Source organism: Mustela erminea, chromosome 16 (assembly GCF_009829155.1).
Source record: "Mustela erminea isolate mMusErm1 chromosome 16, mMusErm1.Pri, whole genome shotgun sequence".
NCBI classification, from domain to species: domain Eukaryota; kingdom Metazoa; phylum Chordata; class Mammalia; order Carnivora; family Mustelidae; genus Mustela; species Mustela erminea.
The window spans coordinates 84,433,321-84,452,494 of NC_045629.1; the positions used below are offsets into that span (position 1 = coordinate 84,433,321).

Consider the following 19,174-nt stretch of genomic DNA (forward strand, 5'->3'; position numbering starts at 1 on the left):
CACCGCAGGAGCCGCGGCTGAGCCGCGGACGGCATCCCCGCGGGTCAGTGCGAAGGGCGGGTGCCCGGAAGCGTGGGTCCCTGGAGATGTCGCGCGCACCCGGTGGCTCCTGCAGCGTCTTTCCTCCTGCGCCGCCGGACGCCTTGGCCGCGTTTCGGTGTCCGTCCCTCTGGGTCCGTCGCGTGCGCGCCCCTGGACTCAGAGCTGCGGGCGGCGTTCGCGTGCGGTTCCGCGCGGCCGACGCTGCGGTTCCCCGGGCAGACGCCCGCGCTCAGCACGCGGGGTTCGCGCTCGCACCCCGCCCGCCCCCCGCCGCCCCGCCCGAGAGGCCCCTCCTGCTGCGCCCCGGCCCCTGGCTTCGGAGGCCGCCGGGGGCGCGGCGGGGGCGCGGGCGGGGCTAGGAGCCGGCTGGGCGGGGCGCTGGGTGGGGCTGGGCCGCACACCCCGCCCCACCCTGGCGCGGCGCAGACGCAAGGCGGGGCGGTCTCCAAGGCAACCGGATTCAACAGTTCGAGCCCCGCGGGCGTCCGGAGGCCTCCCGGCGCCCACCCGAAGGCATGTGCGCGGCGGAGGTGGACCACCACGTAGCCCAGCGATACCTGCTCAAGAGGCGGCTGGGGAAAGGGGTGAGCCCGGCCACCTGCGGGGCGGGGGCAGGTCCCGTGGGAGGTCTGTCTCTCCGACGCTGCCGGGGGTCCTGGGCTCACTACCAGTTTTCTCCACCGACTGGAGGGTGGCCTTGCGCAAGCCACCGAGCCCGTCGGGCCTCAGCTTCCTGTAACGGGGTTCTAACGGTGCGTACTTCCAGGGGGCCCACAGTGGTCTCAGGCCGGTGGGACCCTGGACAGATCCCTCCCAGACCCCACCGAGCGTCCCCTGCTCCCAGCTGCCACTTCTGGTGCCCATAGGACACTCCAAGGAGACTGGGCCCATCATTCCTGTCACTGAGGGCGATGGGTGGATCCCAAGCCTGGCCCAGGAAGGGACTGAGTAGGTAGATGGGCATGGAGTGAGGGCCAGAACCTTGTGTGAGCAAACGTGCATTTGTGATTGTGTGTGAGAGCCTGTGGGATTGTGTGTAAAGAGTGTATGTGAGGGACGCCTGGGGGGCTCAGTGAGTTAAGCCTCTGCATTCGGCTCAGGTCATGATCTCAGGGTCCTAGGATCTCTGCTCAGCGGGGAACCTGCTTCGCCCTCTCTCTCTGCCTGCCTCTCTGCCTACTTGTGATCTCTCTGTGTCAAAAAAAAAAAAAAAAAAAAAAAGAGTGTATGTGAAAGTGGGTGACTGGGTGTGTAATGGGGGAGGAAAGAAACAATGTTCCAAACAGTGCACACAGCAAGTGCAAAGGCCCTGCGGCAAGGACCTACTGGCTGTGAGGAAAGAGCAGAGTTGGTACAACCTGGATACGAGTGACTGAGGGAGGGCTCTGATCACCTGAGCCTTTGGGAAACTGCAAGGGCTTCTACTAAGCACGACATAGAGGGTGGTAGCAGCATTTGGCGCCACAAGTTACCCTGTCTGGTCTGGAGGATGGACGGTGGTGCAGGCTAAGGAGACCAGTTAAGAGCTCAGTGTACTGATCCAGACAGGAGATGTGGGAGAGTCAAGAGGCTCAGACCAGATGGTAGCAAGATGGTAGCAAGTAGTCGGATTCCGACAAATTCGGAGTGTAGAGCCAGTAGGATTTGCTGAGAGGCTGGAGGGGGTGTGAAAGAGGGTCAACGTGCCCAGAACAGGTTTCCTCGCCCATCCACAATCTCCCATCTGTGACCTTATTTCTTTCTGGGGTCTTGCTTCCTGTCACCCTCCTCTGGAAGACGCCGGAGTCCTGGGCAGCAGGCTGAGCAGCCTGCCGCTGCAGGGACCTCCTCGCCCAGAGCCACAGCCCCTCACCACACCCTCATTCCCCCCCAGGAGCCAGAGCAGGCAGGAGGAGCAGTCTGGTGGGCAGGGGAGGGGGCAGGAGGCTGGTTCTGCGCCCGGCAAGCTGACCAGCCTTCTTGCAGGCCTATGGCATCGTGTGGAAGGCAGTGGATAGGAGGACTGGCGAGGTCGTGGCCATCAAGAAAATCTTTGATGCCTTTAGAGATAAGACGGATGCCCAGGTGAGTGACTGCAGAAGAGTGAGAAGGACAAGGGCGGGCTGTGGGGGCGGCGCCCTGCTGCTTGGAGCCTGGTAGCTCGGTCACAGTGGGTCTCTGTCACTGCTCTGAGCACCATCTGCTCGGTGGCCCTGTGGTGCAGTGGTCTGCGCAATGAGCATCAGTCCCTATGGAGCCTTCCAACATCCAAACCCGCTCTCATATTTCTGTCTCATTCCAGAGAACGTTCCGGGAAATCACGCTGCTCCAGGTAAGTGGCCAGGGCCATCTGACCTCCTCCCCAGGTGCAGCTGCTTCAAACGATGGGGGAAGCACACAGCCCCAGGTTCTCTCCTTAGGAACTTGGGGACCATCCCAACATCATCCGCCTCCTGGATGTGATCCGGGCGGAGAATGACAGGGACATTTACCTCGTGTTTGAGTCTATGGGTGAGTGCGGCCTTGCTCAGCCCTGGTGCTGGGCCCTCCCGGGGCCTGCCCCCCTTTTTATGTCCCTCTGCTGCCCAGGCCACCACAGTGGCCAGCTGGGACAGTTCCTTGGTGCCCGAGGACAAACCACGGGCGTGTGTCAGCGCCGGGGCCTGGCAGTGACCACCTTGAGCCCGTCTCTACAAGGCTCCTGCTTTCTCCACCACTTGCAGCTATATTTTCCTTTTTCTACCTATTTTATAAAACAAAGTGACAGGAAATAAAGTATTAAACATAACCCCACAGACTTTTATTGCTACACCAACCAAGGCAGCCAACAGGCCTGAGAAGCTGGCCGGAACCACTAAGTGTGTGTGCCCAGGACAGGGTCAGGGACAGGGCTGCAAGGGAGGCCAGTGGGACCTGAGATGCGGCCACGGGAGCGGTCCAGCGGGGGGCAGACCTGTGCCCTCTTCCCAGGCCCCCGGGCTGACCCGCATGCTCCCCTAGACACAGATCTGAACGCCGTCATCTGTAAGGGCAGGCTGCTGAAGGACACCCACAAACGCTACATCATCTACCAGCTCCTGCGGGCCACCAAGTTCATCCACTCGGGACATGTCATCCACCGGGACCAGAAGGTGCCCCCCTGTGCTCCATTCGTGGGCCCCGTCACCCCCACCGTGTGCACCCACCCCTGACAGAGCTCAGCCCACCTCCTCCCTTGCAGCCGTCCAACGTTCTCCTGGACTCCAGCTGCTTGGTGAAGCTCTGCGACTTTGGTCTCGCCCGCTCCCTTGGTGACCTCCCTGAGGGGCCTGAGGGCCAGGCCCTGACAGATTACGTGGCCACGCGCTGGTACCGGGCTCCTGAGGTGCTGCTGTCCTCCAGCTGGTAAGAGCATCACTCCCCACCACACTCCTACCCTCACCGTCCGCTGCAGCACCCCTGTAGCCTTCCACTCAGCCGGGGCCCCCCAGGCCTTCTTGGGCCCCCACGTGCGCCTTCACCGGCTCCCTTCCAGTGCCCCAGACCCTGCCCCCTTGATTGTGTCTCCTCCACGTCTGCCTCCAGGGTCCCCTCCCCATGCGTGCACCCTGTCCTGCCCCAGGTACACCCCCGGGGTGGACATGTGGAGTCTGGGCTGCATCCTGGGAGAGATGCTGCGGGGAAGGCCCCTGTTCCCAGGCACGTCCACACTGCACCAGCTGGAGCTCATCCTGGAGACCATCCCGCCGCCATCCAAGGAGGGTGAGTGTGAGCAGGGCCCTGCGGGGCATCAGGGAGTCTGAGGGTCAGCACACAGAGCTGTAGGGGACAGCACGGGACCGGCCAGGACTGGTGGTGAGGAGGCTGGGGATGAAAGGGAGGGGAAGGGTCCAGAGCCTCGGGAAGACTGGAAAGGGCAGGACCTACACAAGGTAGGCCTGGGGAGGAGCTACAGGTCCCTGAGGGCCAAGCAGTGCCCATAAAGGGTCCAGCTGGGTCAGGACAGGAGCTGGGGCTGGCGGGAGCAGGTCCAGCAGAGGGTTGGGGGAGAGGTGGCGGGAGATAGCAGTGAGGGTCAGGGAGTCTAGGGAGTCCTTCCTCTTCCCTGGCGGGCGGTGGGGAGCAGGGCAAAAGAGAGGGGAAGGACCAGGTGGGGGGAGCCCTGTTGTCTTCCCCTGAGTCTCTGCTTTCCCGGGTGGAGGGGGAAGGGGTCCTTCCGTGGAGGAGGGAGTGCCCAGATGTGGAGCGCGTGTGCAGGAGCGGGAGGGGAAAACTGTGCAAGGGCAGGCACGTGTAGCAGGAATCTAGGCATTCCAGCTCACAGTCCTGCCAGACCGCCCAAGCCTGGAAAGGCAGGCACTCCCCAGGGCAGGAAGAGACCACTGGCCCCCGACCTCCCTGAGTGGTCCCCCCGGACCAGGCCCTCCCGGTCCCACCCCATGTTCCGTCCACCCACCTGCAGACCTCCTGGCTCTTGGCTCAAGCTACAGTGCCTCGATCCTGCCCTGCCTACGGGCCTGGTGAGTGGCGATGCTTAGAGCCTGGCTCTGGTACTCTTCTCTCGGCTTGTGAGCCCGTCCGCCAGGCCGGACCTGGGCCCTGGGCTTCTGATGGCGCTCCCACAGCCAGCGATTTGGTCGCACTAATAATGAGGAACCTGCAGCATCCCCCAGCATGGCTGGAGGTGTGGGGAGGCCCACAGGAACGCAGCAGGGCTTGGAGAGGAGGGGACCGAAGCAAGGCGGGCAGGGATCTCGCCCCTTGCCAGGCTGCCTGAGGGTGTTGCATGGGGACCGAGAGGCACCAGGTTGGTTAAGGGCTGCTTGGGCGGAGGGTCAGGGTCCGAACTGGAGCTGCCACAGATATGGGTGTGGGAGCAGCCTGCACCTGGAGAGGGGACAGTAGCGGGCGCCCGCAGGCCACGGCAGCCGCTGGACACCCTCCTGCCGCCAGACACACCCCCGGAGGCCTTGGATCTCCTCAGGGGCCTCCTGGTATTTGCCCCGGACAAGCGGCTCAGCGCAGCCCAGGCACTGCAGCACCCCTACGTGCAGAGGTAGGGGTGGGGCCCGGGTGGGGTGCAGAGGGCAGGGTGCCGCGGGCCAGCTCCTCCCTTGCTGGGCTGGATGTTGGGTCGCGGATCTGCGCTGGACTGGAGAGACGGGAGAGTCCCGCTTCTGCCACGCCGGCCTCGCTGGCTCGCCGCAGGTTCCACTGCCCGGCCCGTGAGTGGACCCTGGATTCGGCTGTGCGGCTCCCAGTGCTCGAAGGAGTTCAGCTCTCAGCCCCCGAGTATCGCAGCCGCGTCTATCAGGTGCTGTGGCGGCGACCACTAACATCCCCCATCCGCGCTCACCCTCGAGCCCCTCCCCTGCCTCAGCGGCCCCCGACCCTCTACACCCGCGCGGTGCACCCCTGAGCGCCCCTCCGTCTCCGCAGATGATCCTGGAGCGCAGGGCCAACAGCCGGGTCCCCAGAGAGAAGGGCGTGGGGGGCACACCCCCGGGCGCAGAGCCCGGCGCCCCCCCGCCCCAGGCGCACCTGCTCAGAGCCAGCGCCGCCCCTCCGCCCGCCCCGGGCTCTTCCACGCGGAACCCCGGACGCAGACCTCAGAGCGGCCCGACTCAGCGGCCCGCGCCGGGTGTGTGATCTTCGACTGCCTCCCCGCACCGGGCGCGGCCCCTGCCCCTTCCGCGTGGAGCCACCGAGCGTCCGCTGCGCCAGACTAACCCCGGGGGTTGATCTTCCGACCCCACAGACGTTGCCTGCGGAGCCAAGAGCCTTCCGCGGCAGAACTCGGCCCCCCTGCTCCAGCCTCCGCCCCCACGAGGTCTCGGGAGAGGGGAGAGGCCCCCTGGGGCGACGCCGGAGGCCCCCTCGGCCCCCTCGTGGGTAGGTCAGTCCGGGAGGGTCCCTCTCAATCCCTTCTGAGGGCCGGGCAGTGACCCGGTGGCGCGCCCCTTCCCAGGTGAAGCCCAGTGGCAAGGGGACGGCGCCCTCCTTCGCCAGGCAGGCCGCCGCCCAGGTGGCCATCCAGGCCCTAGTCCGGAGCGACTGGAACCCGGGCCGAGAGCTGCGCGCCAGCGGTGCGCGACGGGTGAGCTCCCGGGCCGCGCGTCCTTCCCGCCCCCTTCGCCCGGGTCGGGACCCTCCCCTCCCTCTGGTCCCGCCCCTCACGCCGCCCCTGCACCGCGTGCAGGTCCCTCGCGGGCTTCCCGCGGACGGCCGGCCCGAGCCCCGGCCCGGCCGGAGGATGTTCAGCGCCTCGGCCTCGCAGGGGGTCCAGGGCGCCGCAAGGGCTGCGCTCGGGGGCTACTCTCAAGCGTACGGTACCGTCTGCCGCTCGGCACTGGGCCGCCTGCCGCTGCTCCCGGGTCCCCGCGCCTAAGCCGCCCCACCGGCCTTCAGACCGGCTCTTCTGCTCAGCCCGTGCCCCTTACCCAGTTCCCTGCCCCTCTCCCAGCCCGATTTACCCCCCAGTCCCCCACGCTCTCCAACCCCCTTTTACCGGCTCACCTTTTTGCCTGGCCACATCCTCGAGATCCAGGGGGCTTGTCCAGGCCTCCCCGCGGCGGGTGGGTGAGGTTCCCACCCATCGCCAATCACACCCTCCAATAAATTCATGTCCGTCCCCAGCCTGCCTGCCTATCTATCTTCTGTTCTCAGTGGGGACTCCCTCCGAGGTCACACCACCCCTTCCCTGGAAACCACCCCCTTCGGAGGACCCCCATGTCTAGTACAGAGCCCATGAGAAGCTGCGCGGCTCCTGTCGGCCCAGTGCTGTCCCTGGAGGCTCACACGAGCACCGACTGGCCGAGGGGGCTCCTCAGGGCCAGCTTCCCATCCTCTCTCCACAGATGGTCTGGGGCCTGCCTGGTGCCAGGGCACCATCAGAGGGACAAGGCTGTCCTCAAGTTGCTGGGAGGGGGGGACTTGTGCACCTGCTGCCTCAGTGCAAACCATCACGTGACCACACTTGCGGCTCTGAGCCAGAGTATAAAGTCGAGAGGACAGATAGGGCAGTGCCCCAGGGTCCAGCCCCTGACTGTGATCACTGTGCTCTTGGCCACCAACAGTGACTGGCAGGCTGGTCTGTCCTGGTAAGGGGTGGGTCCAGGACGGTGGGAGCTGCAGAGATCCGAGGGGCCCCGGGGGACACCTGTCTCATGGTCCCAGGTGAGCCGTGCACCACACCTGACCTCGGGCAGGCGCTGGAACACCGGCCATTTCCCAACTGCTGGCTGGAGCTCACGGTCTACAGGATGTGGGCTGTGCTGTGCTGGGGGCTGGGCTGCCAGGAGCGGGAGCTCTGCGCACCTGTGAAAGCTGCCCACGGCTGCTAGAGGCGCAGGTGGGAAGGGCAGAGGGTGGGCCCAGACCAGGTGGCTGCGAGCAATGGGGCAAGCAGGCGAGGACTGGGGAGGGAACCCAAAGAGGAAGTGAGAGTTGATGGCCGGTCCTGGCCTGGAGGTGAGCCAGTCGGAAGACCCGTGGCTGGGGGGGAGGTGAAGGGGGAGCCGGCTGAGTTCCGAGAGCCTGGATGAGGGGGAGGGAAGGAACCCCATAGCCCAGAGAGGGGCAGGTGGGGCCCCAGGAAGCCCGGCCCTGTGAGGGGGGTCGCAGAATGGCTGAGAGATCTGGACACCTGCGCACCGGTGGCTGGAGGGGCTTGGTGACCAGGAGCTCCCAGCAGGGTGTGCCCATACGGAGGGCGGGCAGAACTGGAAGTGGGAGCGGCAGACTAAAGCAGTTCGCCTGTGCGGGGAAGCAGGTCCGGGGAGGGTGCGGAGACGGAGCGTCTCCTGGGTCAGATATGGTCACAGGTGATGGCAGCACAGGTGTGCAGGGGGTGGGGCGGGGAGTCTCTACTGCTCCCCGCAGGGGTGGTGCCATCCAGAAGGAAATCTGAGTTCCCAAGACTAACGTTTGCCATGTATTAACTGGGGTTATCTATATTTAGGAATGTGTTGTGTTTTATTAACACCAAGATGTGCAGAATGACATTTGACACGTGTTATTCAGCATGACGTGGAGGACACAGACCAGGGCTGCGCTGAGACATGCAAAAGTAAACGGGTCAGCAAGTGCCTCTAGGCCGAGGGACATTGGAGAGCATCTGGCTCCTCGGTGACCTCCTCCGCCTGACCCAAAGTGTCCCCCAGCCCCCGCCACCCTTCTCCAGGGGCCTGGAGTCAGAACTGTCACCTCGGCTCAGCAGCCTCATTCCTTAAATCCTTTCCCAGGCTGAGCGACTGCCATTTCTTATTCTTAAACCAAAAAAAAAAAAGTTGCAGAAATACTAATTTCCCAATGCTAGCTAGCACTTACAGCGGGGCGCTTCCTAAGCATTTGGTGTCAAAATGTTATTCCAATCAAAGTCACTGTCCGGAGGAGAGAGATACAGGAACGGGCGGTGGGGAAACTTCCATTTTGCAGGTTGGTGACAAAGAAGGAAGGATCCAGAACAGGGCACGTGAAGCGGTCCTGCACCACCGCACGGACCCTTGCCCTCGCCCAGTCAAGCACAAGCCTCCATCCAGACCTGGCTTCCGAGTGTTACAAACGCCAACGCTCCCAGCTCTTCAGCCCTTGCTGGGGGCTGGGGTGCTGGCTGGAGCCCCACAGGAAGAGCCACCAGGTTGGCCTCAGTTCTGGCAGGACGGTCTCTCAGGAGTCCCCTGGGCAGCCCGCCGTCAGCACCCCCCTGGACCGTGCTTCCTGAGACGGACCCCCTTTGGGTCTGGGTGTATCCCACTGCCATCACCAGCCGCCCGAACCACTCTGCTCCCCCTGCAGTGAACGGCCACTGAGAAGGGTGCCTGGAGGCAGAGAGGCCAGGAGGAGGAATGCAAGCGGGGCAGGAAGCAAGCCTGGAGCCGCGGGGTGCAGGGGAGATGCCGGCCAGGGAGAGAGAGAGAGAGAGAGAGGCAGGGCTGCCCGCACACAGGAAAGCCGCAGCAGCGGCAAAGCAGCCGGGCAGGGGGGCAGTGAGCAGAGGGGAGTCCTGAGACACGGAAGCCCTGAGATCTGGGGCCCCCAAAGATGGGGGACTGAGGCACAAAAAGATGGGCCCCCGAAAGGGTGGGGACCTAAGGCACAAAAAGATCAGGACCTGAGGCGAGTGCAGGTCTAGAGGGGCCCTGAAGCCCAGAGATGGTGGACAGGGGTGCTACAAAGGGGGCGGCTGGGGCATTGCGGCAGGGGCGGAGCTGGAGGAGTAAGGCATGGCATGAGGGAGGGGCCGGGCCGGGCCAGGCCAGGCCAGCAGCTGGGCGAGGGCCGGGTGCCGCCGCGCTAAACCACCGCCGCTTCCACCCCGCGTCCTTGGGAGCCCCAGGCACCTTGCCTGGTGGTGGGCAGTGAGGTGGGCGCCTGGTCGGGGGCTGGGGGACCAGGATCACTTCTTTTTGAAAGTGCCCAGGATCCTGGGCACAAACTTGCCCACCTTGCTGTCCCTGGTGTCGTCCTCCGCTGGGCCCTCCCCCGCCCCTGCGGCTCCAGCCTCTTCCTTTTTGCAGAAGACCTCAAAGCGGCTGTAGACACGCTTCTCCTTGCGCATGCTCTCCATGCGGCGCAGCAGGCGGTCGCGGTCCTCCGCGCTGGCTGGCAGGGTACGGCTCAGTCTACCTTGGGTCCCCAGGCTGTCCGAGCGGAAGATGGCAGAGCATTTGTCCTTGTCGGACATGTCCGGAGCCAGGCCGCCACCAGCTGGGGAGCGGCCCAGTTCAGGACTGCTGTGAGCCAGGCCCGGGGCCGCCGCAGGGACTCCGCGGTGTTTCTGGCCGTGGGCGCTAATCTGCTCCAGAATGGCTTTTGTGTCATCCCGCAGGTTGCTGCTGTACAAGGCGTTGGCCGTGGCAGAGGCTGTGCGTGCCCTCGGGCCCCGCTCGTCTCCAGTGGCCGCCTCCGTGCTATCCGCCCTGCCCAGGGACGGCCGCCGGGGGCTCTCGGGCTGCCCGTTCTCCTGTGGCGCTGGGAAGCCGCCCTCTTCCTCCGTGCGCCGCTCACCCCTGGGGCTCAGCAGCTGGCGGAGACGCAGCGAGCCCTTGCGCAGGACTTCCATGGGGCCGCCAGCCGTCTCCTCCGCGGTCCCAGTCTTCGGAGACTCCTCGGAGAAGGTAAGGGTCAGGCTGCCCCTGCGCTCGGGCACAGCGGGGACCGGGCTACCCCTGCGCTCGGGCACAGCGGGGATGGGGCTGCCCCTGCGCTCGGGCACAGCGGGGACCGGGCTACCCCTGCGCTCGGGCACAGCGGGGACGGGGCTGCCCCTGCGCTCCGGTACAGGGGGGACCGGGCTACCCCTGCGCTCGGGATAGGCCGAGGTGGGGCTTCCTTTTGGCTCAGGGTAAGCAGAGGTGGGGCTCCCTCTTGGCTCAGGGTGAGGTGCCTGGCGGGGCCCATACCCCTCCAGCGGGGGGCTGACGCGCCCTTGTGGGGAGGCAGAGCGGCCCTGCGCAGAGAGAAAGCGAGAGGGCAGCCGGTCGGCGCCGCTCCGGCCCAGCGTGTCTAGCAGCTGGGCAGCGGTAAGCGTGGCAGCTCCCGGCTGCCTCTCCGCCTCCTGGTGCAGCCGCTGTGCAAAGGAGTCGCGCAGGTCCAGCAGGCAGCTCTCGAGGCTGCGGCGTTCGCCTCCCGCCCCACTGGGCGCCACTGCCTCCTCCCGCCATGCCTGGGACACAACAGCCTTGCTGTGGCTGGTGACTGTGACCGGGGCCCCCGTCCCGCCGGCATCACGCGCCGGGTCCTTGTATTTCCCCAGGAGCTCGGCCACCTTGGTGGAAGTGGCAGAGCGCACGGCATCGCCACCAGCGCCCAGCATCTCGCTGACCGCCTGCTCCTTGTGCAGCAGCTGCGTCTTCTCGGTGGTGGCTGCCGTGGCCCCCGTGGCCCCACAGGCGACCTCGGCCTGCGAAGCGCTGAAGATCAGGGAGGAGCGCAGGCGTGAGCTGCGCTGGATCAGCGGGTTCAAGCGGGAGCGGAAAGAGTCCTGCTTGGCCAGACCTGCCTCCTCCAGGCCCTCGCGCTCTGGGTTGTCACCGCCACCGCCGGCAGAGCAAGGCACCAGGCCCTTGGCCGGGAAGGGTGCACGGGAGGCTGAAGGGAGCAGGTCCCCGGGGGCCACTCGGCCCCCGGACACCAGAACGTCGTCTTCATAGGCCTCAGCTTCCATGGGCGCGGGCAGGCCCTCTTCGCCGGTGTCCTCGCCATGGCAACCGCTCAGGTAGGACGCCAGGCGCCAGTGCCGCAGCCCCGCCCGCCCCTCAGGCCCGCCCCTGCGCTCGGGCTCTGCGTCGGACGCCGCATCCGGGCCCAGCCTCGCCACCGCCTGGCACGGGAAGCGCTGGCCCAGGTTGGGGCGTGGAGCCCCGCTGGGTTCCAGGCCACGGGGCCCGGGCCCCGAGGCGGGGTCTGAGCCGTGGCGCACCTCGCGTGACGCGCTGGACGGCACGTAGTCCAGCCGCTGGTGTCCGTCGGGGCCGAGCTCGGGGAAGCGTGGCCCGGGCCCTAGCGCGAAGTCTTCGTGCTCGGTGAAGCCCGGGCGGCCAGCGCGCAGCTTCTCGAACAGGCCTTGCGGGCGCGCCGGCGCCAGCTGCGGGTCCCACTGGTAATGCTGCTGGTAGAGCTGGTCACGGTGGAAGTGACTGGTCTGGAAGCGGAAGTCGTCGCCGTGGCTGAGGAACGTCTGCCGTGACACCTGCCGCGCGGCCGCGAAGTTCTCCACCGCGCCCGCCCCGTCGGCGGCGGCGTAGCTGTGCCGCTTGAAGGAGTCCATCTCCAGGTGCCGGGCCTGGAAGAAGCCCCGCGGGCCCGCGAGCTCGCCCCCGAGGCCCGTCTCCGCGTCCAGCCGCCGCGACAGCGGCCGCAGCCCGGCGTGCGGCTCCAGGGCTCCGCCCGGCATCCGCGCTGGCTCCTCCCGGCGGAAGGCCGACAAGAAGTGGCGGTCGGGGTCGAGGAAGGACGGGAAACCCAGGCCCTCTTCCCGAGGCGGTGGGAACAGGAGGTGCGCTCGTCTGGGGAAGGAGAAGGGCGTCGGCGCCCCGGTCACCTGGCCGCCCGTAAGGGGCCCGGCTCCCGCGTACGGAGCCAGCGCGTAAGCGTCCATGCGGGCCAGCGCCCCGGCCGAGGGCACCAGAGGCTCGGACTGTGCGAACAGGATGCGGAACTCCTCATCGAAGCTGGACACCAGCTCGCCCTGGAACACGTGCGCCAGGCTTCGGTGGATCTTCTCGAAGGACCACATGAAGCTGCGGGTGGGGCGGGGGTCAAGTTCAGAGTCAAGGCGAGGGGCGGGGTCAGCGTCAGAAGGGGCGGGGCCGAGTGGGGGAGGGGTTGGGGCGCGGAAGGCCGCCTGCAGTTGTGGTGGTCTCTCTGCAAGGACCCAGGGGGGCGCTGTGTCAGGGGCCACTGGACCAGGGCTTGGGCAGAGGCGGCCCTTAGGTGGGGAGGTGTCGGGGTTGCGGGCTGGGCGCACCTGTAGCTCCCACTCATCACCACGGCACAGTCCACCAGCAGGAACTTCTCCTTCACGTGGCCCTTGAAGGATTTCCCCGTGCGGCAGTAGTAGGTGGGGCCGGCCACAGTGCGCACGCGCAGGAACTGGCGGGGGTGCGGAGGGGAGAGGCATTAGGTCTCTGCGGAAGCGCCCTCCACCTCCCTCCACCCCTGCCCGGGGTCACTCACGTCCACGTGGTGCAGGTTGACGCGGCACTTGTCGGCCATGTCTAGGAAGTGCTGCGCGTCCATCTCATCCAGGAGGATGTAGACGGGCACGCGGCGTGCCGCCGCCTCCAGCACTTCACCGAGCAGGTCCACGTCTGTGAACATGTCCATCACCACGGCCACCACCTGCGGGGGGGCGGGTCAGGGACAGAGGACAGACCCCTCTGCTGTCCCCACCATTCTCTCACCATTCCTGCCTGCCTGGACGGGCGTCAGATCACCCAGACACCACAGATCGCCCTCTGGCCCCTCCCGGGGACAGCGGGGCCCTGCCAGGGAAGGGGAGCCAGGAGAACGCCTACCAGAGGGGGTGTGGGGCTGCTGGCAGCCAGGTGACCCATGATGGAGCCCTCCCTCCTGTTGGGGAAGGGACAAGGCAAATGAAGCCGCACAACCCGCCCCGGAAGGCACCACCCAGGCCCTAGCTCTCGGTCCTGCCAGGAGACTGCGCGCCAGGGTACACACGGCGGTCTGGAGCCTCCGGCTTCCAGACCTGCTGCCTTCAGCTTCCATGTCTGGTTCCTGTTTGGTGGGGCCAAGCCTGGGTCAAAGGTTCGACTAGAGAGAATTCTCTGAACCCCAAGTCCAAACCAGGAAGGGGGCCCAGCCATCCCAGAGCCCTGGAGTTTCTGGGCACTGGCCACTTGGGGGGGGGCAGGCAGAACCGCAGCGTGCAATAACCAAACACGTGACCCAGAAAGAAGGCAGGAGGGGCGTGGCCAGCCGGCGGGGTGGGGTTTGCCCCCCCCCAACTCCTACTAAGGCTTCAGGGTCCAGCTCAGGCAGCTCCCCCGACTGACCACCCAGCCCGGGAAGGCACACCTGCTGGGCAGAGCGAATCATCCTTCGTGCCTCGTCCTTGATGCTGGGGCTGTCCGGTGGGGGTGGCTGCACCAGTGTGGTGACCTCAGTGCCCTGGAAGCCGAAGGTCAGGGGCCAGCCTAGGTCCAGCTCAGGCACTGCCTGGTCTGAGTTCATGGGCCAGTAGGTGCCCGAGGAGCCATCCATGTCCACGTTGGGGGGGCTGCCTTCAGGGGGCTCGCGGGCAACATGCTGAGGGGGCCGCAGGTGGCGGCTCACGTGCTCCAGCTCCTCCGGGCACAGGAAGGCAGGTGCCCCTTCGGATGCCAGGAAGCGGCTGTAGGCCTCCGGCCCCCCCTCGGCCAGGGCATCCAGCGCCAGGCGGTAGTACTCTTTGTAGTGAGGTGGCAGGTACCCGGGAGCCAGCGGGTTGTCCCCCTGCGAGGAGCTCTGGGAGCGACGGGCCATGTCGGGGCCAGGGGCCTGGGGAAGGGGTGAGGAGACACGTTCCTGGAGCAGCAGAACTGGCGCTGCTCCCCCTGACCCGGCCGTGCGTGGACACACACTGTAGCGAGGCCTGTATGTCCCTGAGTGGGCTGTGGAGTGCAGGCCACACATGGAGGCCTTCTGGGCACCCCTGCCCCAGGATGTCCCCTAGCTGGGGGGAGGCCAGCGGGGGACCCAGGTACAGGTGCCCTGGCCCTGTCTCATGTTACTCTGCACGGGGGGGCCCCTCCTCTCACTGGAACCTCAGGAATGCCCGCACCCTGGTTTCCAGGCAGGGGTTCTGGCTGCACAAAGCCCCCACTCAGGGTTCCAGACGGCCCGTGTCCCGGGTACTTCTCTGTACCTCCGTAAGAAAAAGAACCCAATACATTCTGGTTGTTGGTACAAAGAAAATATAATCCAAGCCAAATTCTTTATTGTATTTGCTTTTTTCTTCTCATTTGGACATGAACGCATTTTCAAAGGCCCTGAACTACAGTGCGTGCTGGCGTGCCAGGTGGCCCCGCCCATGTGTCTGCGTCCACAGTACAGGGGCGTGAGTGGGGCCTTGGGCCCCGCTGGCTCATTACCCCCACTGTAAAATGCAGCTGTCAGGGTTGACCTGCCACCATGCCTGGCCCAACCTGAGCTCAGCTTACAAAACCTGTCCCCACTTCTGTCCCCAGACCCGGCATTCAGTCTGCAGTCCTCACACCCGTACCTGTCCCGTGGGGTCACACACTCCGAGCCCCACAACCTACTCACACGCATCACAGTCCTCCAAACGGACCCCTGCCCTTTGTCCCTGTCCACCAGGACCACTCCCTTCTCTTTGGCCCATCCCTCCCCATTTCCAGCCACCGTGCCACCTGAGATCAAACTCCCAGAACCACGCCCCTGGCAGATCCGGCCGCAGCCTCCGCTCACTGCACATGCTTGGAGTCCAGCATGGCTCAGCCCAGCGCTGCGAGCCGGGGGTGGTCTTCCACCTCTGGTCAGGCCCTGCTGACCGCCCCACCCCCCGGACTCTGGATGAAGCCCGAACCCATGGCTGTGGCCATCAGGCTCACCCTGGGCTCCACACGTGCCTCTCCCCTTGTCCCCAGTTTATTGAGGACATCAAACGCTGCCTGGTCCACTCCAGTCCACATGCCTCCTGAGGGGGCCTGCGAGGGAGCCTAGGCTGACAGAAGTGGCCATGAGCTCTGCAACGCCAAGGGTGGGGCGGGGCTTTTCTGAACCCCCAGGGGTCATCAACCTCCAATCCCTGAACCGCCGCCTCCTACCCCGGAAGGAGAGCCCCAGGCCCAGCCCCCCCAACCCCAGCCACTGCTTTGGGCCAGGACTGAGCGGGATTCAGATCCCGCCTAGCTCCCGCGCTCCTGGATGCTGGTTCTGCCAGAGTGCAGTGCGGCACGGTCCACAGGAGCGGCTGGGTGCTGCTCACCGGGCGGGGTCATTAGGTGCTCGGAGGCAGCTGGGAACTGGACGGAGTAGGGGTCAAGACTGTGGGGCAGGATGACCTAAGGCACTTTCCCTGTCCACTCTCCCTGGGGACTGACAGGCCAACTGGATGTGCAGCGGGGGTGGGACATGCTACCAGGGAGAGGGTCTGCAGGAAACCAGATCTGCCATCTCTCATCACTCTGCGCAGCTCCGCGAGAGAAGCCCGTACTGGTCTCAGGGGCAGACTGCACCAGGGTACCAGGTGCAGGTCTGCCTGTAGTGGGGCCTCCCCCAGGACCCGACAGAGGGTGGGGGCGGGAAGACTCTGGAATTCCGTGGTATGGGGTCTGTGTTGGACCAGGCAGGGCCTGGGGGCATGATCGTGCTCCCTACATATGAGAGAGAGCCCTTCCCAAGCTGGGGGAACACAGAAGGCGTCCTGTGCTCCACACCCCACTGGGAAGGGGAGTCTACAGAAACCATCCAGCCTGGCAGTCATGGGGAGGAGGGCAGTGCCAAGGCGCCCCGGAACGGGGGTGCCCTCCTGCGCGCCCACGCAGGGGGCCCTGCATGGCCTCAACAACAGCAGCCCTAAGCCGTGCACACCCTTGAACTGTGGACTGGCCAGCAGCCCCCTCTCCAGCCCCTAGCCCCTGACAGGACCCCAATGGCGTGCCCCCTCACACATCTGCCTACTGAACGCTGCCCGAAGGGAGAAAGAGAGGGACACCCGTCACACCCCAGCGATGACTCAGCAGGAATCAGCTCCTCTGCTGCTGACCTCTGACCCCGGACACAAGGCACAAGGCGGACAAATCCTCCAGGGCCCCTAACTGGGGCCTTCCCACCTGGATAGGAGGTGGGTTCTGTCGGGGACTGGAAGGAGCACAAAGCGCCGTGAGCGGACGCTAGGAACGGGCAGGAGCGCGGGTTCCCCGCAGAAGCCTGCGCAAGCCTGGGGCTGGGGGTGGGATCCGGCCCGCTGGGACGCGCCGACTGAAGCCGAGCTGTAGTCCTCGGGGTGTGCTCCGCAGGGCCAAAAGGGCTCCATGCATGCAGGGAGCCGGAGGCTGCCGTGGCCCAGTGTCCCATCCACTCGCCCCAGTTCCGGGACGTGGATGCGAGGGACCCGGGGCCTTTCGCTTTCCCGGTACTTCACGCAGGACACCAGACTGCGCGTCGGCCTCCCGGCCACCCCCGGTCCAAGGAGCCCGGGGCGGGGGCCCCCTCGGGGAGGGGTCCAGGCCAGGCCCAGCTCCCCTCCCCAGGCTCCAACTAGGCCGCGAGGGCGGGAGCCAGCAAGGACGGCCCGGGCAGGCTGGCCTCGGGGCCCGGGGCCCCTTCCCACTCGGCTCGTGCCGGGCCGGCGTCGTGCGAGGGCGCTCGCGTCCACGCCGGCACACGCGGCCCCGGCGACCTCCCCCCCCCGGCCTGGCGCTCGGCCGCGTGGCCCCGGCCCAGGGGCCGGGGAGGGGGCGGTGGGGGGGGGGCGCCGCCCAGGTGAGGCCGCGCGGAGGGGCGCCGCGCGCGCCGTCCCCGCCCCACCCCCGGGGGCCCGGCCGCGGCCTCCCCTCACCCCCTCCGGCGCGCCCCGCCCCGCTCGAGCCCGGGGAGGGGGCCCTACCTGGCCAGGTGCGCGGGGGTCTCGGGACAAGGGCAGCAGGAGCCGACCGCCGCCCAGCGGCCTCGCGGTCCGGTCGGTCCGGCAGCCACTCCCCGTCGCGGCCCGCCCGCCGCGCGGCCTGATTCACGCGCCCGCCCCCGCCCCGCCCGCCGCTCCCGCCGCCGGCCTGCCCGGGCAGCACCTGGGGGCGGGGCGGCCCCACCCGCGGCGCGCCCGCATTCCGCCGCCGCCCGCGCCCCGGCGCCCCCCGGCCCCCGCCGCGCCCCGGCCCCCGCCGCCGCCGCCCCGCCGCCCGGGCCCCGCCGCCCCCCGCCGCCCCCCGCCGCCCCCGGCGCCCATCCGCTCGCCGGAGCTCGAGGTCCCTATGCCTGACCCCTGACCCTCGCCCCGGAAGTCGAGGGGACTCGGAAGTTCCGGCTCAGTCGCTAGGAAACCGCCAGCCCGACGGAGGGGGCGGGGCTTCTCGCCGGCGAGCGGGGGCGGCAGGTGAGGCAGGTGAGGCAGGTGAGGCCGCGGGGGCGGCGCCGAGCCGGGGGCGGCCCCGGGCCTGGGCACCCCGCGAGCACCGGGGGTCCCGCGCCACACCGGGCACCCCCCAACCCGACGCCCTCCCGGAGGACCCCCCGCCCTCCGCACACAGTACTCGCGGGTTCCTGGGACCCCGCTGGCACACGGAGACACCGCGCGCACAGACTCCCGCACACCTGCGCGCACGAGGGCCCTTCCCACACCCCAGTTCCCTTCCAGGACGGTGCCCCGCCACTGCCCCGCGGAGGTCGGACCCCACAGGCGCGGCCACAAGGACTCTACAGGGCGTCCGGCACACACGAGGGAGGCCACACGCACTTGCCTCCTTACACGCCGACCCGTCCACCTACGGAAGACCCTGCACCTACCGGGGCTGCCCGCCCCCGTACCTGGGACACCACAGGGACCCCTGCACACTTACCAGACCCTCCATGCACAGCACCGCGCGCGCACACAAGAGACCCCGCACGCACGTTGGAAGGGCTCACACCGCAACCGCACACCCCACACCCCAGCAGGGAAGCCCACATTCATGGATCCCGCGGCACACCAGGACCCTCCCCGCACAGCAGCTTGGCGACGCGGGACCCCACACGCACGCTGAGAGTCCTCTCAGCAGGTTTGCTGCCGGCATTACTCCACGTGGTCGGCGGGTCCCATGAGCACACACTGCCCCCCAAGAAGTCCTTAGTCCCCAGACACTTCCGATCCTTGCTCAGAACCCCAGTTCCCCATCAGGTCCCACTTAGGGCCTGCCCTATGGTCAACCATGTGTCCAAGCCAAGTGCCCTGCCTCAGGCTTCTCCCTCCCCAGTCCATGCCCGAATCCTGCTCCTGCCGGTCTCTGGTCACCCTCCTCCTGTCCCTCTTGCCACATGATCCTGTCTTCTCCGTCTAAGGTTGCTCTCAGTTTCGTTTATTCCTTCCCCAAACACTCTGAGACACCCCACCACCAGAAGGGGGTGGGCACGCAGGCACAGGGTCACACCGGTGCCATACCTGTGCCGTGGGGGAGGCGCAACCCAACTTGTGCCAAGGGAGTTGTCCCAAGGGAAACAAACTTTGGAGTCAGCCGCCTGGGCTAGGGAGGAAGGCCCTGCTTCCAGGCCCTGACAACAACACGTGTCAAGGCTGGAACAAGAGAGGGTTGGGGGCCCAGAAGCGTCGGTGTCCCAGGTGGGCTGCGGGCAGTGGAGGGGTGGGAGCATTCTCGAGAGTGGGCTGAAGCCCCCAGCCTGGGGCTTCTGTCAGGGCCCAGGACCGAAGGACGGGTGGACCAGAGAGTAGAGGCAGGTGAGAAAGGGCAAGGGGGTGAGCCGGGCCAGAGGCCCTCGAAACCATCCCCCTGGGGAGCTGCTGGCACCCTCAGGCCACAAAGCAGGACCAAGCTGGTGGACCCAGAAGCCGCAGGAAGCTGGGGTAAGGGGGTCTGGGGGGGAGGTGTGAGACTGTCAGTGCACACAGGCCTCTCTGTGACCTTTCCTCCCTCCCCCACAGGAAGATGAGCAGCAAGAAAGGGGGGCCCAAAGCTGCACCAGGGAAGCGGCAAAGGTACTCCCCTGCGGCGGAGCT

The 19,174-nt window shown here is 66.9% G+C and overlaps 2 protein-coding genes across 17 annotated transcripts; one reads left to right on the forward strand and one right to left on the reverse strand.

Annotated features, from left to right (window-relative positions):
• The first annotated feature begins 453 nt into the window (after positions 1-453).
• MAPK15 (mitogen-activated protein kinase 15) lies at positions 454-6,635 on the forward strand. 14 transcript variants are annotated; one of them, XM_032316714.1, is made up of 14 exons: positions 455-626; positions 2,008-2,106; positions 2,324-2,353; positions 2,442-2,532; positions 3,022-3,152; positions 3,242-3,405; positions 3,586-3,762; positions 4,421-4,520; positions 4,881-5,056; positions 5,209-5,314; positions 5,440-5,641; positions 5,759-5,830; positions 5,969-6,097; positions 6,200-6,635. In XM_032316714.1, the coding sequence occupies exons 1-14, from the start codon at positions 558-560 to the stop codon at positions 6,616-6,618; spliced, it is 1,965 nt and encodes a 654-aa protein (XP_032172605.1). In that variant the 5' UTR covers positions 455-557; the 3' UTR covers positions 6,619-6,635. The 14 variants fall into 14 exon arrangements, with proteins under 14 accessions (XP_032172608.1, XP_032172605.1, XP_032172611.1 ...); XM_032316720.1 differs by having other exon boundaries at positions 5,759-5,892; positions 6,200-6,476; XM_032316725.1 differs by having other exon boundaries at positions 457-626; positions 3,623-3,762; positions 4,463-4,520; ... (1 more) ...; positions 5,759-5,892; positions 6,200-6,476.
• Positions 6,636-7,955: 1,320 nt separating this feature from the next.
• On the reverse strand, positions 7,956-17,227 carry FAM83H (family with sequence similarity 83 member H). Of its 3 annotated transcripts, none has more exons than XM_032316708.1 (5): positions 17,075-17,227; positions 13,540-14,001; positions 12,679-12,843; positions 12,470-12,594; positions 7,956-12,242 (listed from the first exon to the last, which is right to left on the reverse strand). In XM_032316708.1, exons 2-5 carry the CDS (start codon positions 13,984-13,986, stop codon positions 9,398-9,400), a joined length of 3,582 nt encoding a protein of 1,193 aa, XP_032172599.1. In that variant the 5' UTR covers positions 13,987-14,001; positions 17,075-17,227; the 3' UTR covers positions 7,956-9,397. The 3 variants fall into 3 exon arrangements, with proteins under 3 accessions (XP_032172599.1, XP_032172598.1, XP_032172597.1); XM_032316707.1 differs by lacking the exon at positions 17,075-17,227 and having other exon boundaries at positions 7,956-10,136; positions 10,203-12,242; positions 13,540-16,054; XM_032316706.1 differs by lacking the exon at positions 17,075-17,227 and having other exon boundaries at positions 13,540-16,054.
• Positions 17,228-19,174: the final 1,947 nt, after the last annotated feature.